General features: G+C 36.9%; 1 protein-coding gene across 1 annotated transcript in view; it reads right to left on the reverse strand.

The window, feature by feature from the left end:
• Positions 1-2,736: 2,736 nt before the first annotated feature.
• Positions 2,737-15,858, reverse strand: part of FAM171B (family with sequence similarity 171 member B) — a 65,756-nt gene continuing 52,634 nt past the window's right edge. Inside the window, exons 6-8 of the mRNA XM_019931551.3 lie at positions 13,083-13,199; positions 7,616-7,739; positions 2,737-7,370 (exon numbers count right to left, since the gene is read on the reverse strand). Coding sequence (XP_019787110.1) covers positions 6,026-7,370; positions 7,616-7,739; positions 13,083-13,199 — 1,586 coding nt within the window. The 3' untranslated portion in view covers positions 2,737-6,025. The remainder of the gene's footprint in view (positions 7,371-7,615; positions 7,740-13,082; positions 13,200-15,858) is intronic.

Below are 15,858 nucleotides of genomic sequence, written 5' to 3' on the forward strand. Positions count from 1 at the left end.
TTTTGAAAAAATATCTACTGCACATTACTTAATAGCTACAATTCTACTTTTCAATACAGTATTTAGGAAATGTTCTTAACCAAGATGTTCAAGTGTAATAAGGCCAGAGACTCCTGGGAATGTAATTATCTGGTTTCTTTTGAATTAGAATGTCTGCAGTTAGCCTAGTGTTTTAATAAGGTCTATAGGGATTAGAACCAGTCAACATATGAATTATGAAACTTCTAGTCAACCTGAAGAATATAAGTAGAAAGAAATAGACTAAATCATTTGGGAAACTGGAGTATCCCTACCGGACTGTGGAATGTTATTTACCATTGTAACAAGTGTAGGTTTGAAAACCAGGAAATATAGGGTTCAACCAAGAAAAGTTTTGCCACCAAAGGTTAAAAAAAATGCCATATGCTTCTTCTCAACACGTGAACTTTCCCAACAGAAACAGGCAGATATTCATCTACTATAGCAAACACAAAGTGGAGAAAAGTTTTACTGCAGTGTTTTGACAAACACCACAGGTAATTTTAAAATGTGACCTTTAAGCTTAGCTATCTTAGGAAGAAAGTATTTATCAAGAAAAATAGTTATTTTTCCCTTAAGAAATTTTTCATATATATCTAATGAAAATGTTTCTCCATCATTTGTAATTGAGTTAACTTTTGGTATTTAACATTATAAATTGTGATTGTCTAGAAATCAATTTTTTTTAATTTTATTTATTTTTGGCTGCATTGGGTCTTCATTGCTGCACGTGGGCTTTCTCTAGTTGCAGCAAGCAGGGGCTACTCGTCGTTGCAATGTGGGCTTCTCATTGTGGTGGCGTCTCTTGTTGCAGAGCATGGGCTCTAGGCACATGGGCTTCAGTAGTTGCAGCACACGGGCTCAGTAGTTGTGGCTCATGGGCTCAGTAGTTGTGGCTCGTGGGCTCTAGAGCTCCGCCTCAGTAGTTGTGGTGCACAGGCTTAGTTGCTCCGTGGCATGTGGGATCTTCCTGGACCAGGGATGGAACCCGTGTCCCCTGCATTGGCAGGTGGATTCTTAACCACTGCACCACGAGGGAAGTCCTAGAAATCAATTTTTCTCTAGTCAAACTGAAAATGTTTTTATAACGAAAAAGACTAAGTCAATGGTGAGAAGTGCACAGTCCCAAATTAGAGGCCCAAAATAAAGGAAAAAGATAAGAAAACAAGTCAAAGGAAAAATATTTATTTATTTATATAAATTTATTTTATTTATTTTTGGCTGCGTTGGATCTTCATTGCTGCATGTGGGCTTTCTCTAGTTGCGGCGAGCGGGGGCTACTCTTCGTAGTGGAGCACGGGCTCTAGGCACATGGGCTTCAGTAGTTGTGGCTCGCGGGCTCTAGAGTGCAGGCTCAGTAGTTGTGGCTCATGGGCTTAGTTGCTCCGCGGCATGTGGGATCTTCCTGGATCAGGGCTCGAACCTGTGTCCCCTGCATTGGCAGGCGGATTCTTAACCACTGCGCCACCAGGGAAGCCCAAAAAGTATTTATTTTGATGGAGAAAACATATCCAAATCTAAGACAATAGGGCTGATTTTGCAAAAGAAATTAACTCAATTTATTTAGAGAGAGCTTACTGTTGGAATCAAGCTATCTCACTGTAGCTTATGATAAAGAAATCCACCTATAAAAAGGCCAAAAGATGATTTTATGAAGTCTAGATAAAGCAACACTACCATATAGTTTAACATTTTTCCAGCATGTAGTTCAAAGGAAGGGTCCCTGATTAGCTGTCACAATTATCAAGAACTGATGAGTGAAGACTTTTGATAAACTTTTAAAAATACCTACTAACTCCATTCACTTTTTTTCCTGTAGTTCCTACATATCCGTCTTCCCATATTAATTTCCCTTGAGAATGTGATGAACTTCAGTCTGTTTGGAAGCTAAATTTCTGATTGTGATTTATGAAATCTCTTTTCTGTTACAACCAATTCCATGTGAGGTTGGGTCCTGCATGATTCTTCCAGGGGCTACATCATTTCTATTAAGACTCCACACTCTCCTAGATGGAGACCAGGCCCTGAAAAAGGTGGCCATAGCCTGGCTTGCACTTGGGGATCCAAGCGGAAGTGTCTATTTCAACACCAGTGTTGAGGGTCATAATCTCCACTGTGTTTGTGAGTAGATTCAGAGCCCAATTCCCATTAGAACTGACCACAGGTATTTCTAGTACCATATTTATTTAAGTTGTACAAAATGTCTAAAAACATGAAGTCAGGATAATCATTCTAAAAGATCTAAAGCCCCAAAATACAGACTGCATGAACTTGGGCATTGTTCAATTAACTGAGCAGAAAGCGTCTTGAAGGAGATCTAACTCTCTAAGTGTAAACAGCCTTTGTGTCATCATTTAGTCTTTGGTTTAAAGTCAAAAGAAATTTTTTTGCAGGGGCTGTGGGAGGGTGTATTGTATCATTTCTCCTTTAGAATATAAAACTGCAACTACCTAAATATCTATCAGATTATCTTGAAAAGTATTCTCATTGAATGGAAAAATAATGTCTATACTCAGCTTTAGTAGTAAAAATGTGAACCTTGGAGAACGTGAAATACAAAGAGAAATCAAGTTCATTATATAAACAAAGGGTATTCAAATATGTTTATTTTACTATAGGGAGTGTAATAAAGAAAAAATAATTGAATATCCGCTATATTAAACAACAGTTTGGGAAGGAATGTTTCATAGTTTACCCAAAATAAAACAATGCATCAAGTACATTTTTAGATTTATTTTATTATCTTTACTGAACTATGTTTAACATTTTTCAAATCTTCAGATTGTTAACAGTTTTCAGCAGTAAATATCCTAGTAATGGCACTAAGTACACTGAAATGTGAGATTCCTCTGATGAAAAAATACAAAAGATAGAAACACTTGGAAACAAGAGAGCAAAATGTCAACTCTAGGTCTGAGATGGAAATTAACATAGTCAAATTCTTTACAACTCTAGTACATGGAGAAATGAGTACTTCATTCCCTATAAATGAATACGTTAACTTTGAGCTTCACCTTCCTGGGAAGTTTTGAGGGACACAATTTGACCCACAGACCCCTAAAACTCTATACTATGTATTGATACCAGAGGATTCAAACACATAGAAAGTGATCTGAAAATGACTGCCAAAGCAAAGAAGCGCTTTTATTCCTCAATACTGGTGACCTTCGTGCTATACTGTGTATTATAAAAGGGCGTAATCCCTATACAACTGCATAAATGTCATAAAAATGGATTTTATAAATTCAAGATCATAATATGTATTCAAAAATACATATAGCTGTGCTTTAGTAAATGAACCCATCAGTTAATTAAGGGATAATTTTGCCTTTAAGATATATCCAAAGTATATATAAAGGATCCACAGATGTTAACATTTGTGACCAAAATTCTCAAGGTTTTCATTTGCAAAAAACTGTTGGTTTTCAATTTAAAAATTTTAAGAAAGTTGTGAATATTGCAGGTTTATTATCACTTGGGTTAAGAAAAAGTAGATGGCTTCAGCTTTTTAACAGGAAATCTGTGAACTACTCACATTTTGTTTGGATCATTAGAAAAGATAAATTGCCTATACTTCCCAATTGAGAACAGAATGTGCAGTGTATAAAAAAATAAGACTTTATTCTGAAACCAAAAACAGTATTTCTAGAAAAGCCCTTGGGGATACATCTTCTCATTTCCTTTACACAAGAATGAGTAAGTGGCATACCTGAATGGTATACCCTTATATCAATGTGTGTATTCCATTACCAAGATAAGAGATTAAACATTTTTAAGGGTGGGGAAAATATACACTTAAAATATTGAAGTGCAATATATTACTATATAGTTTCTAACTTCATTCCAACATAACAATGTATCAATATAAACTGGATTCAAAAAATAATTAAACACACAAAGAGATGTCACTGGCATGCAAAATTCATTGTTCCAACGTGAAACACGAGGTCTATATTTTTAATTAATAAAAACGGCACATCTGTTTAATTTGGCTAACAGAAAGAAAATGCACATTTAAGAAAGATGTTATCATATCCTTCTAATAAAGCAAGTCTATATCAAAGGCACTTCAGCAGAGCACTAACTCCTTAACCTTTTCCAAATCATTTTCATTTATGCCGCTTTTACTACATCTTTCTGTGTAAACCAATAAGAAGCCGCTTCTAATTTTGGACCTTATCACTCCCCCCCCCCCAAAAAAAAAGTAAATCTAGGTATTATCCAAAACATTTATCTGTTTCATGGATTGGGGTAGAATATAGCAAACTTCTGCCTAGGTCTTAAATTCTTCGGGTTAATACAGAAAGGTAGGAGTGTTATATCTGACATGTTAGATGCTTCAGAAATGGTTGCAGGAAAAAACTGGCTGAAGTCTACTGTCTTGGGGAAAAAGCTGTTGGCTTTTGTTGTATATCTATATAATTTGACTGAAGCTAATGTGGCTAATTTTAGTTCTTTCAACTTGTTTATGTGCCTTGGGTCTCTATGTTGCTTCCAAGTTAATTAGTAGGGCATGAGAAATAAAGCAGTTTAGTTTCATTTTTTCCCCAGGGGAAAGGGGAAGCTGCTTCAGACATCTGTCTTTATGGAAATTAAGAAAAATGGGATGAGCTGATTTTAATTAACAAAGAGCTTCATTTTTAGGACATAGGAATGATAATTTGGAGTTGAAAACACATAATTAAAAAGAGCTGTTGAATGTGTTCACACTGAATTCTTTGCTATGATGAAAAGAATATGAATATATGACTTCCAAACTTGGAAAAAATGTTATATAACTTAAAGCATTTAAGTGATTTAAGAAAAATCTTTTACTTTTCCCATGAAATTGAAACTGTTTTTCCCAAACATTTTTTATGAATGTCAACTGAAGAAAAAGATCTGGATATACACCTACTATCATGAAGGTATTTTTGAGTCTCTCTCAGGGAAATGGCATTTTTTTTTCTGCTTGACATTTCAGAAAATATTGAAATATTTACTTCCTTTAGCTCCATATATTTTAATTTTGAGTGTTCATAAGAAACTTTCAATTCATTGATTTTTTAAATCAAGTTTAATAGTGTTTAAGTGACTAAATTTTTTTAAATAGAAGAAATACCTTAAAACTGATTTTAGCCTACATGTATCAGTGAGTCTTAAACTAAAAATTGGGGAGGGGGAGGAATGTTTGGGTTTTTTTTTTTTTTTTTAGATTGGTAAAAAGTTTTCCTTGACAGCTAAGCTCACTTCACTTTTGGTGATGGGGAAGGGGGTAAGAAATTTTTAAATAAAAATTCAGTATCAGGGCATTCATTTCTCAGATTTCTAAATAAACTAACACCTTTTTATTCTGTGACGTTGTATCCAAAAACAACCAAAGAGCTGGCATTTCCCTCTCTAACAACCAAGTAGCTTCTTGCCCATCTTATGTGAGTATGGAATTTACTTTTGGGTTGATAACAATACACATGCTGTTTAAAAAAAGAAAGAAAATGAGGTTTGGCCTTTGAACTCTAGAATAACATCAATCCAGAATATTTATCAAGTTATTTTCAAGTATAGGCAGTGGAGAACATAATAGTAACATTTCACAAGAATATGATGCCTGAAGAATACAGTTTCATTTCTAAACATTTCACAGGGGTAGTCATCAAAGCAGAAGCAACATTTTTGGAAGCAACTTTAGGAGTACACTTTTCACTGTTATTCTTCAGAGTCAGGACTCAACTTGCTGACTGAGCAACATTTTTGGATAACTAACATCTTGAAGCTATTTCACATTTTGAACTCTTGGATACTTCAAATTCATCACCCAAAAATAAATGAAAAGAATAGGCCAGAAAAAGCATTCCTTGGTATCTTTCTCTCACTACTGAATTACCATTTTACTATTTACTCTGCTTGAGACATGTCCAGGGACCATGAGATTGCTCAGTCTCAACTTCTGCAGAAGTTCATACGGCAGTTTACAACAACAAGCAAGAATAAACAGCACGGGACAGCAGAGACACAACCACTCTTGCTGTTAATTGATGGGAATCAGTGGGCGTTCCTCTCGCTTCTTCCAGATATTAGTCTTGCTATCTTTTTTGACTAGTGGTGGTCTTCCCCTTTTTTTAGTGGGGGATATATTGGCTTCAAAATCTTCAACGGTGCTTTTTCTTCCTGGGGACTCTTCCCCAGGGTGCTCCATGATAGCTCCACTCCCTCCATCTAGGAAGTGCCTTAAAGCTGGGTCCTCGGGGGAGCAGACAGTGGTTCCACTCTCACTACTGCTCAGGTCTAAATCTTCTAAGTAAAGGATCTTAGGCTGATGCATACTTTTGATGAACGTTTTTTCCCTCTCCAGTTTTCTACTTGAGTGGTGCTCATTCATGTCTACCCCAGAGTCCAGACTCGTGTCGTTGCTCTGGGCTCTCTTGCCCTTTTTCAGGTCTATGAAGGAATGCCTCACTTGTGCGACTGGCTTTCCATCAAGAGACACAAACCAGGCTCTGGGATGGGGGGAGGGCTTTCCTTTGGACAGTTCTAGGAGGGTCTGTTCTGAAATTCCTTGAAGCTCTGATGAAAAGGGAGTCATTACAACAGCTTCATTTAGTGTTCCAGGAACAGAAACAGATTCTAGTAGGCTGTTTGAATACCGGCTCCAATCTGCAGTTTGGGATGGCAAGCTCTGTTGACCTTCGAGTGGGATATTCTCTTCCCTGGCATCTGGTGGCTGTACATGAGAATGCATTGGCATTTTGGGCAATGTCTGCGTAAAGTTCTCTCTATTTACTGGTTCCATCAATTGGCCATAGACTAACTGTCCCTTTCTTGGCAAAGTAGCTGACTTAGCAGTATGTAACTGCTCTGGAGTGGAGAAGAGGTCAGATGTCTGAAGGATGGCAATGGGCTGGCTGTAGATATGCATAAGCTGTTCTGGAATGTGAGAATGCCCATACACATCTTCACTACCTGTGAGATACCTCTTTTCCTCTTGAGCATCACCTAGAGATGAAGATATATTGTTGTTAATATGTTTAGGTTGTTTGGATCCTACATTGGGCTCCAAAGACTGAGCTGGGTTTCTTGAGTAATTATTTTGATTGACTGACAGAAATGAAACATCTTCATTGTAGATTTTTAAACTGTCCCGAGTTTTTACCATGGAAACTCTTTCTTCTGCTTCTACCTTTGATGGTTCCTTTTTCTGAGGGTTGTACGAGGAGCTTTTGGCACTGAATAACTGTGACTTGTCCTCGGTTTTTAATGCAACTTTGACTGAACTGATGTGATTTATGTGAGTTGTTGACGTTGTCTGGTCTCTCTTGAGGACCTCAAGTTTAGTGATATTTCTTTCTCTTTTCTGTGGAGTACCACACTTATCCCTAGAGTAGAAGAGAAGGCAAAAAAAATGTTTAAAACTTATCTAGAAGGTTTCATTTTAAAAAATTGTCTCATAATATGTTTATTAATATATGCAATGCTACTCTAAGAATATATCCATTTTTATTTTAATCTACATATTTTAAAGATCAAACCATTGATTTCTACTAACATTGTAATACACAGAACTGACATGATACTATAGTCTGATAGTTTCTGTGTTCATACACATTAATATTGTTCTTACCTGCAATAACAAAGAAGTACAGCAAAAAATCCAATGACAATAACTATTGTTCCTCCTAATATGGCTGAAAGAAACACTGTGTGGTAGGCAGTTATGTCCTTTGAATCTCCATTTATACCTGACCCTAAATGGTTCAAAATAAACAAAGAGAAAATATATTATTTTAGGTCAAATTTTCAATGTCCTATCTTGGGCAAGGCAGACTAAATACGTGTATACACAGTTGTATTTATTTGCTCCCCTCCCATGGCAGGCTTCTTTGTGGGTGGAGATTACTTTCCCTACCCTCTTTGGGCTTAATCAATTGACTTGCTCTGCCCAGTGAAATGTGAGCATCTTAAATGAGGCCGCCTGAATGGCCTGTCCTCTTGCTAAGGCCCTCTATTATGTGAATAGTATATCCCAAAGTTTTGCTATTCCTTCAACCTAGGTTCTGGAACGAGAAAAAATGTTGAGCTGAACCAAGCCAAGCCCAACAGTCATGAAGTGAAAGCAACAAACAAGTGTTTGCTATCGTTAGCTGCTGAGATAACAGGTTTATTTGTTACTTATGGCTGAGTATTGCAGACAGTGGCAGCGAGATGCTGAAGTGCTGCTATGACAAAACCTAAAATGTGTGACACTGGCTTCCAAGCCAGGCAGTGAGGAAACTGTTGCAGGAGGCAATACAAATGGTGGCCCAAGCCATGTGGTAGCAAAATATTTGCTGGAATAAACTGGGAGAAAATATTTCTAACGAGAGCTTTGTGCAAAGAGGTTTTGAGATAGAATGGAGTGAGCGTTGACTATGATTAGCTGCATTTGATTAAAAAAGAAATTTTAAAGATAAATCCAAAAAGAATTTGCCAAAGTAAGCAGGGATGAAAAGGACCAAAGAGAATGCAAAAACTGGGGGACCTGAGGAATTAAAAGTTGCAACTTTTAATTGCAGGCTGGACTCCAGAACAAGATGACGCTATGATCCCAGCAAGCTAAGCCCAGCAGCGGCACAGGTGAGCCATTATTCTTCTTCATGAGCACATATATACAATGAGCACACATATACAGTGCTGTTGTAATTAGCTTAACTGCAGTAAAAGCAGACTAAGCACTGGGATGATCAGGGCAGGCTATGAATATTCTGCACGAAAATAAATGCAACTTATCTTGAGGTAATGTTTCAACGTCACTAAGACCTAATTTTGCTCAAAAATGTATATAACAACAACTCCACAGATCAGTATCAACTGGATTTTAATATGTATTCAAGGTGATGAGACACCCGATTTTCTGGTCATCTTGACCATGAGAAGATGTCCAGCGTGAAGCTTTCAGCTTCACCAAGGACACTGGAAAGACTAAGGATCATGAGGCCTTTAGATCCTTTAACTTTTGCATCATCTAAGTTGATTAAAGTAATAGTAATATTAAAGGATTTGGAGAAGCAGTGTTGTGGTTATGCATTCAGACTTTAGAGCCAGAATGCCTGAACTGGAATCCTGGCCTCACCCTTTCTTCCTGTGAGGTACTGGGCAGGCTTCATTTACTTGTGTCTCAGTCCATAACTGTCATACCTCACCCATGTGGGTTGTTACGAAGATTAAATGGGTCAATACGTATAAATATTTACGACAGTGCTTAGCACATGATAAGCACTCAGTAAGTGTTAGCTGTATTATACCACTGTTGTTAAATGAAACATCAAGGTTATAGAAGAACAGGCACTTCAGTATTGACCATGCTTTCCTATATGGTAACTGATAATAAAATGTTTATCATATTGAATAGGCAACCAAGCACAGCATCGCACAATATGAAATTTCTTCAAACAAAAAAGAGATAAGGGTAACAATTCTACCTACAGATTCTTATTCAGGATCCAGAGCTGCAACAGAGTAAAGTTCGGCTATTCACTGGGTGAAATTCAACTTCTTCTCCAAAAGAATATTGAATATATATTTCCACAATAGAGTAATGCTAACAATTTTCACTCCACAGAATTCCAACAGAACTCACTTTTGGAATTAAGAGGCTGACATTGTTGCATTTGTCCCAAATCTTATATGTATGACAATAGCAAAAAAGCATACATCTGCATGTGTGTGTGGGCGCACTGGGTGTATATGCGCATGCCCAAAAGGGGTTAGAAAGGTAGAAAATTACAATATATTTTCATTCAAATATACCTGAAAATGCATATTTAAAAAAAGTAATGGTACTTGTGTACTTGTTTAATAAATTCTATACTCAGCCACCTACTTACCTGTAGCAATCTGTGAAAAACCAATTGATTTTAATTTCTTGCACTTAAACAGATTTCTAGAATTCCTTGAAAAAATATTAAGATTTACTTTAAAAACAGATTTAGTATATTATTAACCAAATTATAACTAAAGTAGCTCTAGCACACCAGACACTAACTGGCCCATCATAGGACCAATTTTGAGTTTACTGTAGCACTCGCATCCTAAAATGTTTAGGGACATTAGTGATCCTCATATCCAACTCCCGCAATTTAGAAAAGAGAAAACGAATACTCAGATGGGTAAGTACCTATTTCAAGCTTACCCTGTTAATTACTGTCAAAGCCAGAACTACAGTCAAGTTATCAAGTTATCCATATTTCTCGTATGGATTTTTCAAAACCATCACTAGAAGGTATCTAATTCAAACTGAACGGGAATCCCACACTTCTGTGTTAGTACTCTGATTCACACAAAATCGTTCCTGACATACAAGCTAAAACAAAACTTCCACCTATTTTAGAAAATTATTTCAGCTTTTAGAATTCATAGTCATCTTGTATAGATTGGTTGCTTCAGGTATATTTTCAGTGGAAAGCACACTTCTCTATAAAACTCAAGTGCCCCTTAGGTCATTTTTATTAGAAATGAAAGAACTTGGATTTAGCTGAAGTATTAAATATTGTTCTTTTTCATCTTTTCATCATTTTATAGTGGCAAATCTAGAATGGGATATGGTCAGATAGCTGGCAAGACTGCATGATACTTTGCACCATGAAAAACAAAAGTAATCACCCTCTGGTTTCTGAATAAATCTTATAAGCACTAAGTTCAAACAAAAACAGAACATCCTCTTGATCATAATGGTTAATATTAATAGCTCATATTTCTTCTATTGAAATACTAAATTTTAGCTTCAATGAAAAAAAGTCTTGTTACCTTGCATGGTTTAAAATTCAAAGGTTGTCAAATGTAAAATGAAAATATCAAACTATTTTTTAAATTGCAGAAAAAAATCAAAGCCTAACAAAGTTAGCAGATAAATTGCTAACAAAGTTAGCAGATAAACTGCTACAGAGAAATGTATGTAAAATATCCACATCCTGGATCAGGGTGTGCACTGGGACTATTCCTGAACAGCATGAAATAGCCAGGTTGCAGCTGCCTTTCAGCTGGGAACCGAGACACTAGATAAACCAAAAGAATTTTCTCTGACACATGATTAAAGATGAAGGAATGACATATGCATACGGCTTTCACACTTTCCCTAAACTTTACTAAAATGACACTGAAAGCTTTGTTTTGTTTTTTTTTATATTATTTTATTTTTTTCATCTTGGAGTACACTTGCTTTACAATGCTGTGTTAGTTTCTGCTGTATAACAAAGTGAATCAGCTATATGTATCCATATATCCCCATATCCCCTCCCTCTTGCATCTCCCTCCCACCCTCCCTATCCCACCCCTCTAGGTGGTCACAAAGCACCGAGCTGATCTCCCTGTGCTATGCAGCTGCTTCCCACTAGCTATCTACCTTACGTTTGGTAGTGTATATATGTCCATGCCTCTCTCTCGCTTTGTCACAGCTTACCCTTCCCCCTCCCTGTGTCCTCAAGTCCATTCTCTACGTCTGCATCTTTATTCCTGTCCTGCCCCTAGGTTCTTCAGAACGTTTTTTTTTTTTTTTTAGATTCCATATATGTGTGTTAGCATACAGTATTTGTTTTTCTCTTTCTGACTGACTTCACTCTGTATGACAGACTCTAGATCCATCTGCCTTGCTACAAATAACTCAATTTCATTTCTTTTTATGGCTGAGTAATATTCCATTGTATATATGTGCCACATCTTCTTTATCCATTCATCTGTTGATGGACACTGAGGTTGCTTCCATGTCCTGGCTATTGTAAATAGTGCTGCAATGAACATTGTGGTACATGACTCTTTGAATTATGGTTTTCTCAGGGTATATGCCCAGTAGTGGTATTGCTGGGTCGTATGGTAGTTCTATTTTTAGCTTTTTAAGGAACCTCCATACTGTTCTCCATAGTGGCTGTATCAATTTACATTCCCACCAACAGTGCAAGAGGGTTCCCTTTTCTCCACACCCTCTCCAGCATTTATTGTTTGTAGACTTTTTGATGATGTTTTGTTTTTATAAATAGACAAAAACCCATAGGTTAAGGCAGACTGAGATAAGAGACAAGAGCAACAAGATGCTGACTGCTGGAAAGTTGACTTAGCAGAGCTGGCAGCAGGGAAAGCCAAGAATTTATACCAGTGAACACCCAGATGCCCTAGAAAGTGGTAGCAGGTCCATGATGCAACCAGTCTACACTACAGTAGGTTAGAGTATTTCTTTTTTTAAGATGAATTAATGGATGAAACATGCAATGTTTGAGTATTTTGAGATAGAAATCCTACATCTGGAGTTGTGTTTAAGTACAAAGTAAATAGATAATTTGATACCATGTTAAATCTAGGAAAAATGAAATACTTATTTCTCCTAGAATATGAATAGGCCATTCCTAGCAGATAGCTCTTGGTTTTTGTCCACCTTCTGTGCATATGTCAGGCCACTCTCCATTTGAGCTATCACTTGTCTTATCTCGGAAACAGTCTGGGGACACTATTAGTCAACAGCCCCTCCTCCTCCCCACCAAGGAGAATGCTCACGACCTAAGTCTGGGCCCATCTAAATTCCACATCTCTAGAAAGATCAGGACCAGTATGAGGAAAGGACTGCAAAGGGTTAGTATCAGCTGTTATGAAGCAGCAGTCTTCCAAAGAGTCAAGTAGGTCTGCTAACTGGGCCCTCTAGGATTCCTGCCTTTTATAATCTGCTTCTTCAGCTTTCCCTAGGATCCTGCAAACTCCCTATATCCTAACACATTTTTTTAATTATCTAAAATCTATTCCTGTTTTTTGCAACCAAAAACTCTAACTGATCTGGGTAGAATTTATTCATAAAAAGTAAACTAAGGAAATTCTTGATTTGAATACACTTCATACTTCAGATTCATCAGATATTACAGCTATAAAGGACCTTCGAGTTCATGGAATTTAATCTTTCCTGATACACATGGAAAAAATAAAATAAAGCTGAGATCAAGAGACTAAAAGCTTTTTCCAGTGTCATACAGTAAGTAGCAATGCTCAGAATAAAATAGGAATCTCCTAATATCAATTTCAGCATGACTATTTGGACTTTTTAAAATTTACTCTTTGTTTCATTTTTACCATACCTCTAGTTCCTGGAAGTGGAGCTGCTATCCAGTAGCCCAAATGAGGTGCCTCGTATGTCCAAATTAAATGATTGTTATATTCCTTGACCATTCCCCGGCCATGATTTACCCAAGCACCTACAAAGGAAGGCAAGTAAAAAATACTAATCAATTAGTTTATATATCTTTAATGCTGATAGGAGTTTGCTGATAGTCATGTATAGAATACTTTGCAAGACTTTTTCAAAGATTATGAAAACTGTGGCAATATATTATCATGGGATAATATATATATTACATCATAATACAGTACATATTATAATATAGTAAATAGAATAATTTGATTTGTTAAGACTAAAGGAAATAAAATCAATACTAATAAACTAAGGATATAGATCTATTTAGGGAAATCATGACTCCAAATAATGTCTACATTGTGCATATTGAGATATGTCTTAATAAGAATGTGAGTAATTAAATCCAAATTTATCAACAGGTGGTTGTTACCTATTCTGGGATTCTGATTAAACACTTATAGTCTATGTTTTATGGCCTTATTATTTATTAAATACTGTTTTGTTCTAGTACTGCTGGCTTAGCTCTTTTAGAGCTCAATTTTTTAAAACTTTAAAAAATGCTATTTGGATTCAATTAAATGTTATCCACAGAAAAAAGCATTCAGTAAAGCCAGTATCTTTTATGAAGTCCAGCATAACAAAGCTATTTATAAGTTTGGTGTATAGTTGTATTTGATTTATTGATTCCTTGTAATGATGTATATCTATAACATGTAAAACAGTGTTTTTAATAAGGTAGACAAACTTGGAATTATCAGAATAAGTCAACCTACTGCTTTTTAAATAGTCACATTAAAACTAAGCATTACATATGTGACAAATTAATTCAAAAATTTTGCCACTGGAAGGTACATTAGAGACAAAAGCCTTTTTCAGGAGAAACAATCAGAAAGCAGAACTCAAAGCAGATATTCTTCTTTAAAGTGTCTTAAAACAATTCTCTCATTCAACAAATTAGGAAATTGAGGCCGGAATAAATTAAGTGATTTGTTCAAAATCACACTGCTGGTAAATGGACCAGAATCCAGGTCTTAGAGCTCTTAATCCAATGTTTAACAGTAGTATACCACTGTGACATTGTGATTTATAATAAGAAATATATATGTGGTTTTAATCCCCAGTCCTGGCACAGAGCTCCTAAAACCTCGGAATTTCCTATGTGATAAGGTCCAAAAAGGTGGAGAGTGTCTTTTGTTGTTCATAACAAGCTGCTTTCAATGACACCTGAGTTTATGTTAATGAGATGAATGTTGGAAAGTCCCTGTGGCTAGGAGGCTGGTTGCCGGAGGAGCCAACCACGTGATCAGAGAGTTGGACCTTTCATCCCCACCCCTACGCACCCCTGTAGAGGAGGAAGAGGGGCTGGAGCTTGAACTCAATCACCAGTGTTCAACGATTTAATCAAGCATGCCTACATAATAAGGCCTCCATAAAAATCCCTGAACTCCAGGGTTTAGAGAGCAGAGTTGGTGAACACGTGGAGGTGCTGGGAGGGTGGAGCACCCAGAGGAGAGAGCACTGAAGCTCCAGGCCCTTTCTCCCATACCTTGCCCTGTGCATCTCCTCCATCTGGCTATTACCAAGTCGTACCCTTCTATAACAAACTGATAATTTAGTTGGTAAACTGTCTTCCTGTGAGCTGTTCTAGCAAGTTATCAAACTCGAGGAGAGGGTCATGGGAACCTCCAATTTATAGCCAGCTGGGCAGAAGCATGGGTGACAAGCTGGACTTGCAACTGGCCTCTTGAGTTGGGGGCTGCAGGACCGAGTCCTTAACCTGTAGGATCTGACACTAACTCCAGGTAGAGAGTGTCTAAATTGAATGAAATTTTAGGACACTTATTAGCTCGTGTTAGGAGTCCTGCTTGGTACAGAAAAAACACCCTCACATTTGGTGACCAGAAGTGAAGTTTTGAGTGTAGAATAGAGTTGAGAGAAGAAGAGTTTGTCCCTTACAACTACCATTGTTACTTATATAGTTTCCAGTCTTTCTTAAACAATAATATATCCATGTTTTTATCTTCTATAGTGAACATGTGTGTGTTTGTGCCTCACTACCTACCCTTCCAGTTATAGTGAAACCTCATTCCAAATCTCCTTTGAGGATCTACTGCTCCCTATTCTCAGTCCACATGACTAGCTTAGGGCTCCCATCCCAGTTCCAACACATGACTTAAGCCTAAGTAAATTTGTGCAATCTATTTGCAGACCACAAAGATTGGTTCCAAGATGGGCATGCAAACCCCATTCTACAAATGCAGTGAATCCAAGGGCTTAGGTAATAGCTACTAGGAAAAGAACTTCTCTTTCCGTTGGACTTTAACCTGGGTAGTATAAAGTCAGAGCACCTACAGCCTTCTTGATACTCAGAAGGGAAATCCTATTCCAGAAAGGTATTAACACAGGAAACAGATGAGAAAGAAATCAAGTCCTGCAAAACTGTCTAGGTTGTGTAACATGACTTAACCCAAGACAGTTCTACCCCTGGACCCAGTTTTGGACTGATCATCTTTTCTTGTTTTTGTTTTTTGGTAAAGATTCCCACCTTATTTACATGGAAACACAAGAAAACCAAGAGAAGCAGAAGGGAAAAAAGTGCATCCAGCTGCTATTTAGGAGGCTAAACTCAGGGAACAAAATTGGTACGAAAGATTTTTTTTTGGAAAATAATCTCTCTACTCTCTCTCTCTCTCCCTCTCTCTCTCTCTCTATAAATATAA

The sequence above is a fragment of the Tursiops truncatus genome, chromosome 7 (genome assembly GCF_011762595.2).
Source record: "Tursiops truncatus isolate mTurTru1 chromosome 7, mTurTru1.mat.Y, whole genome shotgun sequence".
NCBI lineage: Eukaryota > Metazoa > Chordata > Mammalia > Artiodactyla > Delphinidae > Tursiops > Tursiops truncatus.